The 21,524-nt window shown below is 42.9% G+C and overlaps 3 protein-coding genes across 5 annotated transcripts; 1 reads left to right on the top strand and 2 right to left on the bottom strand.

Annotated features, from left to right (window-relative positions):
* Nucleotides 1–865: 865 nt before the first annotated feature.
* cmpk (cytidylate kinase) lies at nt 866–5,354 on the bottom strand. The gene is made up of 6 exons (XM_062404826.1): nt 5,102–5,354; nt 3,728–3,874; nt 3,113–3,265; nt 2,923–2,999; nt 2,502–2,598; nt 866–1,592 (listed from the first exon to the last, which is right to left on the bottom strand). The coding sequence occupies exons 1-6, from the start codon at nt 5,243–5,245 to the stop codon at nt 1,551–1,553; spliced, it is 660 nt and encodes a 219-aa protein (XP_062260810.1). The 5' UTR covers nt 5,246–5,354; the 3' UTR covers nt 866–1,550.
* A 645-nt stretch (nt 5,355–5,999) lies between these two features.
* fam78ba (family with sequence similarity 78 member Ba) lies at nt 6,000–9,915 on the top strand. Its single transcript, XM_062405060.1, has 3 exons — nt 6,000–6,840; nt 7,015–7,294; nt 8,487–9,915. Exons 1-3 carry the CDS (start codon nt 6,509–6,511, stop codon nt 8,727–8,729), a joined length of 855 nt encoding a protein of 284 aa, XP_062261044.1. The 5' UTR covers nt 6,000–6,508; the 3' UTR covers nt 8,730–9,915.
* Nucleotides 9,916–10,197: 282 nt separating this feature from the next.
* On the bottom strand, nt 10,198–21,014 carry slc35a3b (solute carrier family 35 member A3b). 3 transcript variants are annotated; one of them, XM_062405058.1, is made up of 8 exons: nt 20,912–21,014; nt 15,905–16,152; nt 15,675–15,829; nt 14,758–14,880; nt 14,391–14,565; nt 13,271–13,389; nt 12,976–13,109; nt 10,198–11,209 (listed from the first exon to the last, which is right to left on the bottom strand). In XM_062405058.1, exons 2-8 carry the CDS (start codon nt 16,107–16,109, stop codon nt 11,101–11,103), a joined length of 1,020 nt encoding a protein of 339 aa, XP_062261042.1. In that variant the 5' UTR covers nt 16,110–16,152; nt 20,912–21,014; the 3' UTR covers nt 10,198–11,100. The 3 variants fall into 3 exon arrangements, with proteins under 3 accessions (XP_062261042.1, XP_062261040.1, XP_062261043.1); XM_062405056.1 differs by lacking the exon at nt 20,912–21,014 and adding an exon at nt 18,179–20,866; XM_062405059.1 differs by lacking the exon at nt 20,912–21,014 and adding an exon at nt 18,415–20,866.
* Nucleotides 21,015–21,524: the final 510 nt, after the last annotated feature.

The following is a 21,524-nucleotide window of genomic DNA, read 5'->3' as shown; positions in this document are numbered from 1 at the left end:
ATATAACCCATAGTGAACATTCTTTCCCCCATGTAGTGTGTTCCCTGATTGGTTTTGTCATTTACGTGAGAGGAGGGGTCATATTATGTCTCTGAGAAGATTACATCATGTACGATTCCTCCTTCTGTCTGAAGGCTTCAACTAAAGAGAAGGAGAAAGTCTATGTTGCTGGAAGAAAACCTGCCAGCATCACGGAGCAGGTCCAGATGGTAACTGACTCGGAGTTTCCATCAAGTCGCAGTCAATTAACTCTGAGTTTTCACTAAACCACCTGCTTTCTGAGACAGGGCCCAGATAGTTTAGTAGGCCAAACTGTCAGTCTACATATGTGTATAGGGACATGAGTCAAATTATACAGAAGACAAAAAAATACTTATTCATCAATTATTAAATTACTCAAAGCACAAAAACATATAGAAAGAAATGATTAAAAATAAAATGAATGCAGTTATAAATATTTAGATGTATGCTGAAATAAAAGATTACATATATTTTACACTGAAATTACATGTGTAGTATTAGTAGAAATTGATTCATTTTTTTCTTTATACATTTACTAGATTCATCAAGATATTATCTGAGCATTTGTTTCCCTTAATTGTTAAATGTGTCATCTTCTCTAGATATAAACTCATGGATCAACTTTCTCAGACTGTCCAATGATGCCACCTGCTGGTCGACCAGGGTGAAGGCTTACGTGTACGTCCACGTGGTTTTTTAAAGTCTTGTGCAGATGTAGATGAAGCGTTTCCCAATGGCACAATATGTTTATAGTGTATAAAGTATATTAAAGGGGGTAATGTGTACAAGAAAGAAAGCGCATACTCTATACTTTATCTAAACAAAAGGAGAAAAAAAGTCACAGTTTTCACTTTTGAGATTTATCATCCCTCCTTCAAGAAGATACAGTACAGATTTGAGAGAATATGTATTTTGACCTGGCTGTTTTCTCTAAATGATGATGAGGCAGGATTCATGGCTCTGAAGAAGCATATCGGGTTCTCAACTATTTAGAGCCACTTATCACACAGATGGAGAGTACCTAATAACTCCACATGTCATACAAGCAGTTTGACTGATGTATGCTTTTTATTTGAATGACAGACTATTAACCTCTCTATAAAGTCTGAAATCGTCGTCATGAGCTCAAACAACTATTTGGTCTGAAACAGTACGGCTCCTTCCGATGACATGATTCTGTATTAAGGGAAAACACAAATACCATAGAGACCTCTCGTACTGTAAGTGCTCCTCTAAACTAACGATACATTTCGTTCCTATGCGAAGGCCTCAGACTATGATTAAAGATGAGCTGTGAGCTCCCTGAACATGGATCACAATTATCTGCTAGGCATGTCAACTTCTCACTCACACCAATACAAATTAAGCAAACACTCACACGGAGTGCCGCAGATATAAAATACATTGAAAACAAAAAGTAACCAAAGTAAAAAGTCATATGAATGGACATAAACTTGCTATAGTGTACTTGCAGTTGGTAAAAAGAAAAAAAACAAAAAAGGTGAGTGAATGTTGGCAGTTGGGAAGATTCAATCCTCTTTGTCTAGGATGGCTTTCACATCAGCGAACACCTGCGTGAGAAAAACAAGGGGCAGGTCACAAACACTGAACAATATTTCAGCTTCAATTGTTCGAGTTTACAAAATTTTCATTTACTATCCCTTTGAAAATGTTATCTGTAAAGATGCTAAAGATTGTTTCTTTATTTGATAAATTGAATAATTGTTACTCACAATTATGTCTCTCACATTTTCCCAGAGCTTAATGTGGGGTTTACAGATTAATGGTCGTGTTTGAGCAATAGTCAATACAAAAATGTTCTCTATTTACAATAGCAAAGGCCGACTAGTACTGTGATCACTAGCTTATACTTTTATTAGCGATGACGCTTATAATACTACTACTAATTTCCTTAACAGTTTCATTTCAAAAATGTAATCTGCAAGAAAATATCCTCAATTTCAATTTTTTTTTATCCAGGAGATGTAGATGTCCTTGTAAAAATGTCAAAGTGTTTTAATTTGTTGACTTCTGAGTAAAGCACATTCATTAATTTTAAACCAAAAATGTTATAGATGTTACCACAACAGACACTTTTACATTTTATTTGTAATAAATTGGTTTAAATGCTCCGCATATAGACACAAAATATTATTTCTCTGATCTTATTTTTTTCTTAAAATAAATCAACTCATTTGTTGCTTTTTAACTCGTGTGCACACAATGTTTTGGGAAAACCTGTCACATTTCTCTACGTCTGCTCCCTTTTAACATCAGACTTCCAAAATTGTGTTCCCTCAGGATATCTTAAAGTTTAAGGAGAGGCATGTTTATGTTTTGTTGCCCTGACTGACTGATTTATCCTGTAAATACACTCAGCTGTAGTGGAAGTAATTTGCTTATTTCCTTCCTTTCATCTACATGTCTTTTCAGGAATCCAATGTTACTGTCTAGATGCTAGAGACACATTATTTACTCACCTCATCCACAGAACGAGAGGCGTCTACTTTGTGCACCTTGCCTTGCTTCTCATACAGTTCAATGATTGGTCGTGTGGACTGTAGGTAGGTTTGGATTCTGTATCAAAGAAAAATGTTCCTTGTTATTGGGGTCAGATGACACAGGGGACTTTAAGGAGACACAAATTAGGTCAAAAACACACGTGCAGGTAGCGACAGTCAGTTAAGTGGGTCGGAGAAATCCATACTGATCAGATATGCTTGTTGTACTTGACACAGATACAAATAAATGAGTACAAGAGACTGATTCTTGTAAGTGGCAGGAAATTATTCATAAAAAAACAAAGTATTTATACTCATGTAAGTATTTGTAGCTTAAATCTAGGTTTCAACAGTGATCAGGTCTTCAGTCATGTGTTTTGCTTGTGTCTCAGGACTGCACCTTTTCTCCAGACTTTCTCTGTTGTCATCTGTGCGTCCACTGTTCTTCCCTCTTTCTAGACATCTGTTGATGCAGACCTGTGCACAAACCAGATCATGACTTCAGTGTATATTGGCTCCTAGGTACATCAGCTCAGCACTTTGTATGCAACTGAAAACAGATGTGGGGGTTTCAGCTTTCCTCGACCTACCTCGTTACCGCAGTCGAAGAAAAGCACAAATTTGACGTCTGCTTTGCCGTCCATGACAGTGTTCCACCCCTGGAGGTTGTCCTCATTGCGGGGGAAACCATCGATGAGGAATCTGAACTTTTTTGCATCTTTCTGCATAGTCTCCTCCATCGCCTTTACAAACATGGACAAAACAAATTTTTGTCTCAATACATAATTCAACGTAGGACGAGTCAGCAGTAGAAAGGGACAGCATCACGGTGCTGTCACATCCTATGACCGTCACGCATTACACTCCACACGGTGAAAATCTTTTGTAAATTTAAATTAAGTTTGTAAAGCCATTTGCCACGCCCATTTCAAAATAGTCCAGAGTACAAACATTTTCACAACTTTTTTAATTTTCTTCAAACTTTGGGGACTTTGAGTGTTTTAAATCCCTCAAAAAGGCATTTCATTTGCCTGAAAAATAATAATAATCGTTGTCGGTGCTCGGGCCCTAACTAAAAGCTCTTTTCAAACAAAGTGGAGTTGCATTTGGTTCTATGTAAATAGTTGGGCACCAGTGGTCTGGTCTGGATTTATCTGGAGTTAAACAAACACAAACTTGATCTGCAGCCAGTATCTGATACATACCTTCCTGAGTAAATTGATGGTGATCTCCACAGGGACGATTTTACCGTCCTTGATGAAGTTGGCAATGAGCTGTCCAAACTCTGACCCCTCTCTGGCTCGCTCTGCTCTCAGCAGGTCCCCAGCCGACAAATGAGTGTAGCTGTAGTTCTAAGAGACAATTTTCACACATTAAAAAAGCACCTGGACATTATTCATCAAGTGAAAGTAACAGTCATGCTTTTGTATTCATGTTTGCACAAAGCCCATTTGTATGAAGAGTAAAACTCCACAGTGAAGAGGACAGCTTTTTACACACAGGCTAAATCCTCCCCATTTACAAGTCAGGAAAAGTCACTCCTTGTAGAATACAGAATGAAAAGAGCCTCTATGCATTGCTGCCATTCAGGCCTAACCACTGTACACGAAGCACAGCAGCCAACACCCTTGGACATCTACGTGCACTGGTAGTCTCTCTCATAGGACCTATGACTCACACATACACACATACTTTCAGACAAATATCCGGGAAGGATTCTTACATGCAACCTTTTAAGATGGCTTGATAAAAAAACATGCTCTCTCTAACACATGCTGTTTCTTTAGCATGGTGTGTGATAAAGTGGGGGGAAATGTATGAATGGGAGCAAATTACATCATATTTATACAGTCACACACTCTACAACGGCACTTTTTAAACTCTGATCTTGATTATGTCTCAACATCAGTGAATAGTGACTACAAACGGTCAGATCACACTCGCTGATGCTGTGGGTGCACCGCTGCAGAAAGTACAACACACACCTGAAGTGTTAAATCTGAATCGTATCCTGCTGACGTGTGTTTGGGCTGTGACACCTACACGCCCATAATGAGGTGATGGTTCCTCGGCCAATAAACCATGACCACTGACCATTTTGTAATCTCCACAGCGAAGATAAGACAGCGATAAGGTTACAACGGGAGGCGAATGTCAACAGATCATCTCCTGTTGGCTGTGATTGTAATGGGTGTAGCTAATAGGCACATTTTCATTGGGCTATTTACACTGAGCCGGTTTAATCTGTTATTATTTCATGAATTCAGCTGACACACATGAACTCAGAGAGAGTCTGGATAAGATGCATATTTTAAATTGCTCTTACATGCTAACACCGGTTTGTAGAGGAGCGCATAGAGTCCAACCTGTGCGGCTAACTAGCTAGCAGGGTAACACTTGTTCATTTTAGAGGACAACCGGAAGTCGCCGAAATTTAGACATTGCCTCGTAAAGAGCCGCACAAAACATAAATAACTACCTAATAACTACTAATTATGTACTAATGCCATCGGTCCCCACTCATTCCTAACAACAACAATCCACAGTTCACATTGTCCTTTTATCGCCATCTCTCGTACCTCCACGATGTTGGAGCACTGGGTCCCTTTGCCGGCGCCAGGCCCGCCCAGCACGAACACAACCTTCGGCTTCATCACAAGCGACACCGGGGAGAACAAGCTCGGCAGCCTCTGAGACACAGCACCGAACAGACGGCCGATCATACACCAGCGACCACCGGCAGAAGCTGAGGACTCGAACCGGCGGTGCGGGGGGTTTGCTAGCTGACGAGGGGGTGGAGGGAGGGCAGGGACAATAAAGCTGAGCTGACCGGTGAGTGCGTGTCGGGAGGAGGAGGCAGCTGTGCCTCATGACACCACTTCCGCTGTTGACTCCGCTGACCAATGGGGTTCTCACAGAGGTGTGACGCGTCATAACCACCCCCACACAGGCGTGTTGTGTTTTTTTTTTTTTTACGCAGCGGCCGGGTGACGCCCCTCCCCTGCCTCCCTCCAGCATCAGCACCTCCACACCGACCAGGGCGACCCGCGAGCCGGAGGAGGATGCTCTGCGGACCCTGATGCTCATATCTTCCTGGGGGACGACTCACCGACACACGGCCGGGTGCACGTTAAGGATCGCCGCACGTTTATGCCGCCTCGCCGACTCCATTCATTAAGCACCATTCATGCTTCCCCAAGAATGGAAGCGCACCGGGCGGACAACATTACAAGCAGCAGCCTTTTGTATCGCCCAGCCGTTTCTGCTGTGAGGGACCGGCCGCAGCGCGTCTGATGCGGCGACCCTGCTGGCGCGTCTCCTCATGTAGGTCAAAGTGATGGAGAGCCCGCTTTCTGTGTTTTGAGGGCGCCGCGCGGGCGTCTGGCTGAGACCACGCGAGGAGGAGAGCCGAGCAAACAAAAGGCATCCAGCGGCCACCCCACCCTCTCCAACCCCCCCCCCCCCCCCCGCCTCTGACGCACCTGGCTGCCCTGTCGCCACCTGACATGACAGCGCGGAGCCGGGAGCAGAGCAGCAGGATCGAGGGGCACCGACGTGCAGCCGGACGAGTGGACTCGACACGGAGCCGTGGAGCCTCCGGACGCCCCGCGGAGGAGCAGCAGCAGCAGCAGCAGAAGGAGCAGCAGCAGCAGCAGCAGCAGCCCCGGGGAGGCCGGATTGCAGTTTCTGGGGACGAGAGCCAAGGGCAGTGCGGCAGTCAGCAGGCAGACCGGGGGGAGGAGGCTGCGGAGATCTGTGATACTTCCCCCCCCCCCAGTCCCCCACTGCGCTCCCATCTCCATACCATAACATGCTGACAATATGATGGTGGATGCCCCTATGTTTGATCAATGGTGACTGTGATACCCCTCCCCATCATTGTCTCTCCCTGCCCCCCCCTCCCCCCACCCCTCCCAACTATCAGTGATGATGGGTATTTAAAATAGATCTGCTCTTCAGGCAAGGGTGGAAGCCGGAGGGGACTGATGTGCATACTGGCCAGGTACCATTTGCTCCCCTCTCTGGTTTTGCTCATCCTGCTTGTCACCTGCACCATGGGCTGTATTCAGAGCATTGCATGCAAGCCCCGCATCAGGCGGGAGAACATTGTGGTGTATGAGGTGTCAGCCTCCATAGACCAGTGTCCCACCATCATTGAGGAGAACTCCCCCATTGTGCTCCGTTACAAGACGCCTTACTTCAGGGCCTCAGCGGGAGTTGTGATGCCACCCGTGCCCCGCAATGAAACCTGGGTGGTGGGCTGGATCCAAGCCTGCACCCAGATGGAGTTCTACAACACCTATGGCGATATTGGGATGTAAGTGTCAAAGAAAACACCAACACACTTTAACTTCTCATATGTTCAGTGTGCATGTGTCTAAAGGGTGTTTGGATGAGCTCAGCTCTGTTTGTGAGGGTTTCGGTAACATCTTGTCCAGCTCTGCCATAAAAGAGCATCTCACCCTCTGTACCCCCCCATCCACTGCCGCAGGTCCAGCTGGGAGTTACCTGAGCTGCGAGAGGGTCGAGTGAAGGCCATCAGCGACTCAGATGGCGTCAGCTACCCCTGGTACGGCAACACCACCGAGACGGTCACCCTCACCGGGCCCACGTCCAAACCGTCCCGTCTGACCGTCGGCATGAATGACAACTTCTACCCGAGTGTGACCTGGGCAGTCCCCATCAGCAACAGCAACACGCCCATGCTGACCCACATCACAAGGGACCAGAGTTTCATCACCTGGCTGGTAGCCATGAACTCCGTCACCAAGGTGGGACAGACAACACATCGATGAGAAAAATAAGGGGGGAAAAGTTGGTTTTCACATGCATCAAACCAGTATCCTGATCATTTAAGAAATCACAGTGTCACTAATACATTTTGTCCAGTTTGAATGAAGAACTCTGACTGTGTAGACTACATCTGAAATAGCTTTCACAGCACTTACAGACCGACTGTGATGTGATCAGCTCCTTCTGCACTTTTCCTTTCTGGTGTCACGTAATACGGCCCTGAATTTGTCCCTCAAAACTTAGTCAAGGATAAATTGTGTATCAAAAGTGCTTTAAGAGATTTTGTACTGTCGCCTCTTAGATTCTTTTCAGGCTATTACAGGTGAATTGTGTTCACTTTGTTGATGCTTAATAAGTTAGGAACAGGAAAAGAGCAGGCCTGTCTCTTTGTGTGTTGAATGTTCAATACAGAAATCAGTGTTCAGAGGTGAGCAAACTGGCATTAAAACACCTATAGTCAAATGATGTCAATGTGTCAACTGAAATTACCTGATAAAGGTTAAGTGATAAATCATTTAGCAGGAAGCACATTAACTACATATATATGAGCTGTTAATGACATTCAATTGAAGCTTTAGATAGAATGCTAGTAGAGTTCAAGGCCCAACAGCCCCCTTACAAAACCACATTTAAATTCACTATCTACAGATATTTATCTGGATCTGCACCAATTACACACTCATATATAGTAGTCCCCTAAACATGCATTGTTTGTTTCATTAAGTTCCTCGAAACTACTTTCTGAGAAATCAAGAGAAATGTTAAGAAACATTTTATCTCACAATGTTAAAGAAAGGAAAAAACAGGTCCTGGATCTGCCCTCTGATCCGGATCGGCACCAAAATGATGTAGGTTCTCCCCTGAGTTATATCGCATCCTTCCACCAAGATTTGAGGTAATCTGTTTTAGAGTTTTTGGGGTAAACCTGTCTACAAACAAACCAAACAACACACACACCGACAGGGTTGAAAACAACAAAACACTCTTACCCCTGCCTGTGTACTTAAACAAGACTGCATCATGCAAACACATATACGCAACACAGGCCATATCTGTGAAGAGTCTCGGTCATCCAGGTCAAGGAGTTCTGCAAGTGTCCACACAAACACAGGAAACACGGGCCATATTAACCCATTCATTTGACCATTTGACATCGCTCTTCTCCTCCAGGAGCGTATTGTGCTGCAGACGGTGCGGTGGCGGATGCGAGTGGACATAGCTGTAGATCCAGACATGCCTCTGGGCTCCAGGGCCTCACTGATGGGTCGATCCTTCCAGGAGCAGCCACACATCCTCAACTACCAGGAGCCCATCCCTCCCAACGCACTGGGGAGGCCCAACGCCAACGATGCCCAAGTGCTAATGTGGAGGCCACGGAGAGGGGCTCCACTTGTAGTAATACCGCCAAAATAAGAGGGTCATGAAGCTGCACAGACAAAAAAAAGTCGAATTGTTCCCATTTGCAGAAAAATGAGGGTCGTGAAGCTTGATTAAGTCTGTCAAAGAGAAGGGAACTGATGGTTTCACTGCCCTCAAGATGCCAGCGGATCATTGTACCTGAGGGATTTTAGTGGAACATTGAAGCAAGCTGGAGTGGATATTACTGTTTGGATCTGTTACAAAATGGTGTCATGGGGAAAATGAGTCGGCAGTGAACTAGTATCAGGGGCCTGGAGTTGCGCTGAGGCTTGTTTGGCCCCTGGCAAGTTTTGGACTGCTTTGAGAAGACTGCTTTTAGACGTACCGCGGAGGTATTAGTCCACAGCCGGAACTGCATCCTGCATCCTTATGTAGATCTTTTTGCATGAGAGATTGAGAGACAAAAAAAACTGTCGTTGAGAAGTTTAAGAATAGCATTTGATTTTTTACAACTTGATACGTGAAGACATTTTGATCGAAAAGTCAGCCAAAAAACCCATGCGGCTGGTTAAACCTTTTCAGCGCCAATCCAGGCCTTCAGAACTCTCCAGAGTAACAGGATGTATTCAGAACATTTAAGACACAAAGGTATTATATTATTATATATGGATCTTTTAAGGTTAACATTTCAGTCATACATCAATCAGATTGTATTAAGAACATTCACCCCAGGTGATCAAATGTGCTGTAGTTGTCACTGGAGTTTTGCTAACACACCAAACTTATGCACCGACATGTTCCAGCCTCTGTAGTGCAGCTAATTCTGTTCTATTCAGGTGGGGGACAAAGCATCAGAGAGATGAGCTGGACCTGTTACCACTTTAAATAAATAATGTCAGCTATGCTCTAAATAAGTGTGGTGTAAATGACTTGGAATTGTGCCACACAGCAGATTTAAAACAGGACAGTGCCGGCTGCCGCGGCCACATCGTATATATGTCACAGCTGGAACAGGGCCGAGCTGAACTCAGACCAAGGGCAGATTTGATGTGGTGATCGGGTCATGTTGCACTACAAAGTTACACCAATCTTCCAACAATCAGGGAATCTAAATGTACACTTCAAGCTGATAGTTTCCCTGATGTGGAATTAAACATGACTGAATTTATTAAGTTGGATAAGTGCCATTTTCTTTTGCCTGCTACGAGGTCGTCTCACAATATCAGCCGGCATCGCTGATGTCACTTATTTTTCAGGTTTGTACAGATAATCATTGACGTAATCTGTGACGCTGTCCGTCCACTGGCTCAGTCCAAATGTCCCCCTGTCACTCCGTGCACAAATCACATGACCCATCCTCCATCTGTGCCTCTCTCCAGGTTCACGCCTCACCTTCCCATCTGCTCGCTCTTTTCCTCCTCTTCCTGAAATCTGCAACCCTAGAAAGATGACAAAAGCCGCTTTCTTCTGTGTAAAATAAGTTGTATCTGTCTGTTACTGCCACGTTAAAATACAGAGGTTAAAATAGGTGATCTTAATTCAGTGGGTCCACATTTATCGCTGCACCGCTGCTCATCCAGCCATCTGTTGCTATAGAGACTGCTTTGGTTTTTCTGAGAGCACTGCAACTGGAAAAAAAACTGTTCAAAATATTCATGGGTGTGACTTGCTCTGTGTGTGTATGCAGGTGAGCGTGTGCACCCTCCCTTATGCACACACACACTCAAACAAACAATTTCAATCCATCCATTAATTTCACTTTGATGTAAGAAGAAAGGCAGAGCTCGTTGTTTCAGCATAAAAGAGACCTTATAATTTATGCAGTTGTTCTTGCATAAACACTTTTATTTTGCATTTAAATATTGAGTGCGTTTGATATAAATACACAGACTGTGAGCAGCAAGGTCAAAGCAGTCATATCCCATCTCATCTCATCTAAAAACAGACATTCAGCATCTTTGAACAGAGGTAACCCCTCCTCTTTGCAGCAAGTCTGATCTTCACTCCACCACTAGATGGAAGCTCTGTCAAGGATTTGTCCCTTTTCATTACTGCATCATCAACAGCCTTTCCCTTTTGTAAATACATGATCATTTTACTCACATTGTACAAACTGAAATATGTCCCCTCAAACATTTCCAAACATTCATGTGGCCAAGGTTTCCTCAGTTTGTTCCTGCTGGTCCCTTCACACTGCATGAATAACTGACATCAGAGAAATACATCTACAAAGGGAATGTATTCGTCATCATGAATAAGAGGTTTGATGGGACCCATCTAGTCGCAACAGTCTCCAGTTGTAGTTTTTGGGAAGTAACAGGTTTGATCACTTCCAATGTTTTTACCGCACCCTTCATCTGGAATACTCTTGTGTGTCACATGTCATAGAGTTCCACTCCTTTCTATGCTTGGTACTGATTTCCTTTCAGGTGGCACCGGTCTCTATCTTGATCATGCTAACACTGGAAGGTTTGCACTGGTAGCTGTAAAGAATGGTGGCGGCCATAACCAGCATGGTCCCCATGAAAAATAGTCTAAGAGGAAAAAGAACAAAAAGAAGCATTGTAGTTAATTCAACAAACAAACACACAGCTGTGCTCAGTCTACAGCCATGAATGCTAGTGAGGTGGCACCATGACCTAACCCTTCCTAAAAGTGAAGCCAAAGGGCCTCGATTGCCACCTGGTGGCTGGCAGCATGAAGCCTGCCTCCTAAATGTAAGTGGATTGGTAGTCGACCAAACAAAAAAGTAATTGGGCACATCAAAGATTGTTTCGGTAATTCACAGTATAGTTCTTAGCACACTGGTGTTTGTTTCAGTGTTAATTTTCCCTTTAAGTGCTCAAAATGCACAAGATGGCAACGTTTCTTTTGGCTTCATTTCTAGATAATGAGAGGAAGTGGAGATTTGTTGTCCATCTTTATATACTCTCTATGGCAGTGGTCGTCAACCCGTCGATCGCGATCTACCGGGCGATCTCGCAGTCTTCACTGTCGATCCCCGAACTCTCTGGACTCTCTGGCTGTCGTCGCGCCGAAGTTCAGCTGTGTGTCGGTTGTCTGTGTGTCGGTTGTCTGTGTGTCGGTTGTCTGTGTGTCGGTTGTCTGTTTTTCACACGCGCTGAGTGTCCGCTACTGGCGGTGGAGTTGCAGGTTTATCTCCTGCATTTCCTTCTAGAACCAGTTGGGTTATGTACTAAAGTAAATATCAGGACTCTAAGGTATGAAGATGAGAATCTTTCGGTCTGTCGATAACAATGAGTGGATTAAGAAGGTGAAACGCTGGAGTGCTTTTACTTTGAAATGGGTAGGGGAAGTGTTGCAAATACATTTGTGTCATAGAGATAAACATTGTGGTTCACAGCAGAATAAACAGAGCAAATTATCTTTCACCTGAGTTGTAATGTTTATCTGATGAATTTATATCACAAACAAATAGTTTCAACACGTTCTGTCTGCCTTTTCAAAATAAAGCACTCCAGCATTTCTGTTGATGGAATCCATTCCTTTGTTTAAAAAGGGTATTTTATTATAAAATATTTTTAGGAGTGGAAAATGCACGTCTTCATACTGTGTAGTACTGGTATTTAGTTGAGTACAAAGGACTTCTTTCATACCGTGCAATATTCATATTTGTGGCCATTTTCAAATCAAAGCCTATATGTAAAAACATTCTGTGGAACTCAGAAGCTATATATTGTGCATTGTAAATATGCATTGATATTAATGTATTACTTGTACATTCAGCCTTTAACAGAAATTGCAAAAAATAATAAGTGTGACCCTCTTAAGGTTTTTTTTTGGACGATATCAGGGTGGTAGATCTCGGCATATGTTTTCGAATTAAAAAGTGTTCTTGTGCTCGAAAAGGTCTGTGGGCTACACTAAGGCAAAACTGTGCTTAGCTAATTGCCAATATAAGCATACTTAGATTCTCATAATGACAATGCTTGCATATATTTAATTGTGCTCAGCAGTTATAACGTTCTAATTAACTAAAAGCATTAAAGTACAGCTAAGATTCATGGGAATATCAGATGTATTTATAGTGAAGTAGAATATTGGGAATTTGAAATTTTGAGACAAAGATGGTGCGAGAGGAGTCAATCAGTTACTAATCACAACATATCTGTGATAAATTACTAAAGACATTTCAGTCAGGACCAAAGTGGTGGGTTGACAAAATAACCCACTGACAGACATATCCATCCTCGGAGCCGATTAGTTAGTCTGACTAAAAACAGCCAAAGAAATCGGACCTGAGCCTTGTGGGAGTGTATGAGAGCGTGCTTGTGTTTACCCAGTGGGATTGAAGTCCGCCAACACGAAATATGAAATGAGAGCGGACAGGATGATGGACAGAGACGTGGCGAATCCTTTAAGGATGTTGTCTGCATATTTAATGACCACAGCTACGATCAGCCCGCCCAGAGCCTGCAGAGGGAGGAGACATTTTTATGCCAAATTCAGGGAAACACACTCAAAATTTAGCCAACCTTTAAGAGAAGTGTGTGTAAAATTTCAGCAGCAGCTTCACAAACATGAAAATGCAACACAAATGATAATGAGAGATTGAGTAGACTCAATGACTGAACCTGTAAGATGACTACGGTCCAGGTTATAGAGTTGTAGCCCTGAAATATTCCTGACTGCATCACACTTTGGCCGTCGTACATCATCATTCCTACAGAGCCAAACAAAAAGCTGAACAAACCTGGAGGGAGACAAGAAGCAGGATAAGTTACATTTCAGATGCTTTGTATTTCAGTGTAAGAGGAAACCCAGTTACATTGACTGACCTCTCAGCCACTTTCAAATCTGTGAAGAATTTGATATCTCCAGCAGGACTAAAAGCGGCACCTCTTAAAGAATTCTAATTGAGGTCATCTCTGTAACATGGCTCCTCTCCGAGCAAGGGCAGAGTTTTCCTGACCAGAAAACCTGTCTATCTATTATTTAATAAATCATTCCTGTGATGACTGACATGGCTGTTCCATCCAGAATTGGATCCTATTAATTCATCAAGTTATCTGAGTGTTAAAGTACATGTCCGCTTCCTAACCGACCTCTGGGAAATATACTTTGAATAATGTGATAGTAAATCTTTAATAGTTTTCATATTTCCAGCGATTTCAATTATTGGTGATTTACGAAGGGCTGCCAAGTGTGTGTGTGTGTGTGTGTGTGTGTGTGTGTGTTTGTGTGTGTGTGTGTGTGTGTGTGTCAATATACAAAATAAATCACATATTGTCAAATATCTCAAGAGCTCAACCCTCAGTAATGTCTTATCCTCTTCTGATATGTTTGAAAAATTTATAAATTATGCAGCTCTAACATTGTGAAAATCTAAAATATCTACTTGGATTTCTGAATATTTATATTGAAGAGGATAAAACGGACTCTTACAGATGCTGTGTTATACAAAAATGTATGGGAAGAAAACATTATCAAAGCCAAACTGTATTTTTCTTTTTTGTGTGTAATTCAACAAAAGAGAAAATGCAATATGCTTTCAGCTACAGATTTAAAAAAAAAGCAGGTGGTGGAAAGTGAATAGATGCAGAAAAGTAGCTGAGAAAGATGGAACAGGACACACGAAGGGAAAAGACCCAGAGAAGCTGCTTGACAAATGATTTATGCTTCTGTCCACCGACATGATGTTTTTCAAATGCCCCAATCACACTCCCCAGAGAAATCAAGGTAAACGTCCCTCACCCAGCTGTATGTTACGGAGCCACACGCTCTGTTTCGTCTCCTTGAGGATTTTTTCAAAGTAAACTCCAGCAAAGCCACTGGACACACAGGCCATCAGCACGGCCATCAGTCCCACAAACTGGGATCCTGCCGTCGGGATCGTCTGCTCCGGGTCACCCCCAGACTCTGTGGGCAACTGTGGTGGTTCAAACATCAGGTCAAGACTATGGGCAGGGACTTTGAATCTGTCTGCTCAGAAGGGTAACCAATGGCCAAAACATGTGACGAGTGAGTACAGTCACATTCACACTACAACACTAGAATAATCATACACCTGTGTGTTTGTTAGCTGCTCAGGGACTTCAGGGGTTGCAGTGTCTAATGGTACCTGCACTAGAGCAATGCCAGCCGTGAGTAGGAGCAGCGAGAGCCACTGGTGGAGGCGCAAACTCTTCCCCAGCATGGAGACAGAGAATAGTGCCGTGGTGAGGATCTTCAACTGGTACGTCACCTTGGCGAAGCACAAAAAAACAATGGTTAGGTAACAAAGTACAAATCATCAGGGAATACCATTAACATCAAATGGGTTCTTAAGTAATCATATACATATACAGATGACTTGATTCTAAAGGAGGGTTTCTTAGTTTAAAAAAAAAGAGCTTAAACATGATGCAGGGGTTTTCCATCCAACTACATTGGTTTTATTTACTATCAATCCTAGCTACTGTCAACACAGGGCACTTCGGCAGTTGAGTATCAAATATAATGTTTTTATTTTCCTCACTCCTATCCTATTCAGAAGTGGAAACTAATTTCATTACTAATATATATAGATAACCTCAGTATATCTAAAACGCAGACTCCACTTTCCCCCACTATCCAAAAAATTAAGCCACAATATTCCTGATATGAACTGTGCAGTGTGCGCAGTAGCGATTGAGCGGATGGACCCACCGTAGCGAGGTCCCTCCAATACACACACTCAACCTATTGTGAGTCAGGCTCAGCTGTCAATCATGTTTTTCCCTAATTTTATAGCACATAATAGGTAATTAAAACCAAAATTACTGGAACTTAAACTAACTCAGTGTGATAAGAACGACATATCTTGACTGGAACCATCAGTGTCACCAGTAGTATCTTGTAGCAGCTTGTTAGCTCAAAACTGGTCAAAGTTGAACGGAATTTTCAAGTTTGGAAAATGTCTGCCAATCAAATGCTGATCAAGACAACAGCCAAAGTGTACTGGAATATTTCTCAGACTCACACACATCCACACCGAAACCTACACACCCACACACACACCTGATAGGTAGCTCCGTCCAGGTTGGATAAGGCCACATAGAGCAGATTGTTCTGCAGCGTGTAGATTCCTGCAGGAATGGCCAACTTCATGGTCTCCATGGGCTTGTTCACAATCTCCTCCTTCAGCAGCTGGTTCATAGACTGCACATTGAAACCTGGCAGAGACAGAGAGCATGTTGTCTGTAACGTAAGCTGAGAACAACCCGTGGAGTGATGAGAAACACACTCACTGCAATCCTTGAAGACCAACAGGGTGCAGGTGAGGACCTTGAGCACCTCGGCCAACACCACAGCGGAGGAGGCCAGGTAGCGCGGGCCATCTTCCTTCAGGGTGCGGGAGCGGCGCATGGTGAGCACCAGCGACGTGGTCTGCAACACCAGGACCCCCAGAGACGCATACTTCAGCCTCATGGAGTGTGGCGAGGAAAGGACCATTTCGGGCGACTCTTTTTTTCACGTTTGCAGATTTCAATGGATCCTATAGGAGAGACAGACCGGGTGAGGACAGAGAAAGGAGACACACGTGGATTCACTCGATGCCCCTCGATCAGGCACAGGAAGAGAACTGCTGCTCGCGTGTGATTGAGCAAGGAACCAACTTCTGCTTTGGCAGGTCTGTGTCGTGTAAAACGCAGAATGACAGTATTAAAGATTCAAAAACGACCTGGGAGGTGACAGTTCAGAGCGAGGGAGGATAAGGACTCCGCTCTGTAATTAAAGGTTTGTAGTTCCAGCCTGAGGCAGTAAAGAACATTCCTGTGAGCAGCCTGCATCCCTGGAGCTACACGTACACACACACACACAGACAAGTTATTTTACAAATGGGGTGAAAACTGGGATACGGTTAAACCAGGTATTTTACAGATTTACTCTAAGGTCTACCCAGAAGTTGAGCTGTAGGTTTGATTAGCCTTTGTGCTCCTATTTTGATTGCTTTCATTGAATACAACGGCTAAACTAATGTAAAATAGAATGAGCAAGAAACTTGGATCAATGACAAATCCAAAGATCACCATCCAGATCAACATATAAATCCCAGATGTCAACTCAGAGCACAAACATTGTGATCAAACAAGAGACCTGCTGAACACGTTGCTGTGAAATCAGTTATGCTGCGGCTGCACCCTAGTTCATATTTCACTGAGAAGTCTTTTCATTACTTCTAGTCTTGATGATCACTCAAAGCACTTAACAATACATTTGAACAACAAACGTATTCATTGATACAGAGCATCTACTGCATGTGCAGCACTTTCTCTATGAGAAGGGGCAATTTGGGGTTTCTTGCCCAAGGGCACTTCAGCAGTCCCACACATGACTTATAACCACAAAGATAGTAAAATATTTTGATTCTTGATCTTATTTTTTTTTTTACTGTATGTTGCTGCTAATACAAGTAAAATCAGCACCTTTTGAGGCTTGTTTGTTACTACAGAAATTGACAAAGATATGTTTTACAGATAACAATAATACAATTTTACTCATAACCAAGTACATTTAACTTGAGTGTAGTGACCTTTACTTATAAAAGTATTTGCTCATTGTTGAATTAATCTTTAGCTTCTGTAAAGGATTTAAACATGTCTTTGTCACTGCTGTGACAGAGTCTAATGTTTTTTAAACTATTGGCCCCTCGTGAAATCACATAAAAATGGCACAGTTATACATTAACTAGCGTGCATGAGTGGTTCGGTTGAGAGAAACACTCTTCACCCTTCCCATTAAATTTCCTGACCTCATCCAGGTGCATACAAATCTTAAACCTGTGTACAGAAGGCAGATACTCAAAGAGACAGAACATTCTAAATGTCTAAATTTTAGGGTTAAAATAACAGTGACCATCTGTTTCACCTCTATCTGCCTGTTAGAGATAAAGTCAGAGCAGTGTCATGATAAAAAAGGGTTCAATGTACAATTCCTACTATGTTAAGTATCACACTTTGGTAAATAGATGATGTTAAACAAACCAAGAAGGCCAAAGGTGTGGTAAGTTCAACACACTGGTCTCCTTATGTAGCTGCACAATCCCGCCCTGTGTATATGCATGTGTGTGTGTGTGTATCCTTGTACACACCCAACACTCTTCCTCTCCCTCTCTCTCCTCACATTTGAGCCAGCCATGCCCTTGTTTATGAAATCAACTGGTAAAACTTACGGCTGTAGAAGTTTTGAGAGTTTACATTCTTAATAACCTGCAGCGTGCTGGAGGCACAGTTATTACAGACACAACCTGTGAAACCAAACATTGTTCAAATGTACAGAATGTTAAGTTCTGGTGGAGTAAAGAAAGTTTCCCAAGACACCAAATATGTGAGAGATCATTTGGGAGATAATCATGTATAAAGGATGTACATTACATTTCAGTTATTTCCACACAATGCAAAGGGGACAGCAGATACACACAATACTGTCAAGGTTGGGGAAGCTTCCTATCCAGGTTCGCTTCCATTTCTATAACATTCTTTGTGTCCCAAGTTAAATTACTGAACACATATCACACTTACTTCTTTAATGTGACGACTGACACGCCAACTCTTTGGCACTGTGTTTGATGTCAGATGGTAATGATGATGATGAAGCTGGTCCTCCAGGTTTGGGTCTTGAGCAGAACTCTACTCTTCAGACTCTTGGAGGCTTTGCAACCCTCTGTATTAAAGCTAACTGCAGCAGGTTGTCTTAAGCAGGGATACAAACATCAGACTGTCTCCTCAAAGTGGGAAGGTCCTTAGGTCATACTTACAGTTTTACGACGAGGTCGTTGTGCTGGGCTTTGAGCTCCTCCTTGGTTTACAGCTCAATGATTTCACATTGTAGGTTGTCAGGCACAGGTGGTTTCACGTTAGGCCGAATGATGTTAAGTTTCTTTGGTTGCCTTTATAGTTCGTAGTAGCTCTCACCAAATTCCTGAGGGGAATTGGCAAACTCACCAGCATACTAAGATGCCATTGTGTTGTCTCTTTCTTGTAGCCCTTCAAAAATCCTGTTCCAATCCTCTCCCTGACGGTTCTTCAAGTCAAGTTCACAATGGATTCATTTTACTTGGTCTGATACATTCAAAGGTTTCATCATCTTAGATATCAGTTCACTCAAAACCTGCTAAACGAGCCTGGTAAGGAAAGCTGCTTGTTGTACAACAGACTTTATCCATGAAAATTGTCCTTCTGGTGTTTCCAGTGTTCGTGAGATAGGCCTTTTTCTTCACTGCAAAATGAACACTGGCTTTTCTTTTATTTCGATAAGAATAATTTGTATCATTTCTATTAGAAAGTGCAACTTCTTTTCTTTCTTCGCCAGTGCATGGCCATGATGCTTGTCAGCAATGACACTGACCTTAACCTTATCCAAATAATTTGGTTGGAACCAAACCTAGATGGCATCTAAATAACATTTTGTCATTGTGGCTTAGCAACATGACAAAATCCAGCTTATCAAGAGCAAACTACATTGGGGGGGCTTTGCAAAACTACCTTATATTTCAGAACTCCAAGGAAATATCACAGATTCTACCTCTTCTTGTTTTTTTCAGAGCTAATGTTAATGGCAACAGCTATTTGCAGGATCTCTGCACATCACACACAAAAAGTATTCAAATTATTAACATCCAGGCCATGTTGTCAATAAACAGTGTGCTATTTCTTGCAGTATCGACAGACAGTGCAATATAATGAGTAACGAACTACAATTAGTAGGAAATTTGCAACGTGACAGCAGCAAACGGCAAACAAACAATGACACCGGTAAAGTAATGATAATTAATATGAAATTAACAGGTAAAGAAATATAAATGGAATAAAAAAACTGGAATACGTACAGTGTAAGAATATATACAATGAGAAGGACTGCACACAAACCGTTGAACTGCACTGACAGTAAATGAATACTGCGTTAATTAAATGTTAAATTTGCAAGATGTAAAAATGCATGATGTGTCCTCTGCCTCAGTAAATGTAAATATAAACATACTAACGTCATAATCAATCAATCAAACTTTATTTGTATAGCCCATATTCACAAATTACAATTCATCTCGTAGGACTTTAACAGGATGTGACATCCTCTGTCCTTAACCCTCAGCGAGAGTAAGGAAAAACTACTAAAAACCCTTTTAACTATATGTTATGTATATAGTGTATATTACATTATATCTGTACAAGAGAATAGTGGATGTCTAATTCCACAGATACTCCCCTCTCTCTCCAGTACCCAAGGTCAGGTTATAGATAAAAGAGCCACCAACAGCACATTGTAGGGTCTACGATCAAGGACCTTCATATCTCACTCCAGACAGTGAGGAACCAACTTGAACTATTTTTCTTATTGGGGGGGTGGAGTAACTACATAGTAGTACTTATACTCAGTCACTGAACATTGTAGACGTATTTGTACTCAAGTATTTCCGCTTTCTGATACTTCCACTCTATTGCATTTTTTTTGCCCTTTTTCAGCTGTGTTTAGGACTTTTCAGAACAACATTCTAATTATAAAACAAATGAGAAGTTTAGAAAAAGTGATGCGATGAAATAGATTAAATAATCCAAGTGTGTATAAAGCAGCAATGCTTTGTGTTGGCTTATTTCCTTTGAAAGACAGGTACAATAACACAAAGACTATCTAGAGCAGTGGCCCACGATCACTTTTTAATTCCAAACGTAAGCCGATGATAGGAGGGTCATATTTATTATTTTTTGCAATTTCTGTTAAAGGCTGAATGTACAGGAAATAACTTAACACAAAGAGAGGCAGTTGTGCCTCTTTTTAATAACTGGGGGGGGCTTATGTTTGCTGGTCCATCTTTGGGACATAAAAGTAAAGTCCAGAGCCTATTCTGATAAGTCAGAATCATAAAGGAGAAGAGCACCAGAGAGACAAAGAAGATTTCTCAGATCCAAAGGGAAACCGAACCTCAACAACAACAAGCAGACAACGAGGAATGGACCCGCAGCTGGGGACGTGGAACGGTGTCCTGATGGGACCACAACCCTGGGAATCCCTTGACCAAATATGGAAATTCACACCATCATCATCTTCATCACCACCATCATCATCCTCATCAGGATGTGGATCCGCCACAGGAGATGAAACCAACAGGTTGTGACTCCACAGGTCCACGCATAGAATCGCATCAGTCCGACTGTCGGTGTCTCCGCAGAAATAGGACAACTCACATCTGCTTCTCGTTCACTCATTCAAACCCTATCGTCTCGCCTGTCCACGTTGACAGTCTCACAGAAACTCACCTGGAGAGGTGGATCGGAGCTGCGGACGCGGGTGAGGACAGTCGCCGGGTCGTCCTCCCTCTGCTGCTCCTCTCTCCATGTATCATCCACTCTTATGGCGTCGGGACACAGAGGAGCAGTAAAGGGGCTTACATATAAACTAAAGAAAGAGGCGTCCCCCCCCCCCCCCAACCTCCTCCCACACCCCCCCCCCCCCCCCCCCTTGTCCTGACATGTGGACCACCAACGCACTCTAGAGGTCGGGCGCTGCCTGCTGGTGGACGAAGGAAGGTGGCTTACTAACATAGACAATCCAGAAACAAACTCTTCCTAGTGACCCCGTTCCCAATTTCGCCAAGGTTCCAGTTTCCAAAACAATGGCGATTCGTTGATTTCGTTCGGCAGGGTTTCCACGGTAAAAAGAGCAGAACCATTTTCTCTGTGATAGCTCTATTTCGCCCAAAAACATAGACATTCCGTTCACAGCCATTACCACACAGTCAAAAAAAGTTGCTTCTTACCAGCAACACATTTGTCAAGTACCCCCCCCCCCCCCCCCCCCCCCCCCGATTATATCAACCTCTTGCATCAATGACAGCGGAACTACTCCCCCAAGAGGTGGGAGGTTTAACAA

This window comes from Platichthys flesus, chromosome 14, assembly GCF_949316205.1.
Source record: "Platichthys flesus chromosome 14, fPlaFle2.1, whole genome shotgun sequence".
NCBI classification, from domain to species: Eukaryota; Metazoa; Chordata; class Actinopteri; order Pleuronectiformes; family Pleuronectidae; genus Platichthys; species Platichthys flesus.
Note: the sequence above shows the minus strand (reverse complement) of the source record. Positions and strands in the feature narration are given on the sequence as shown.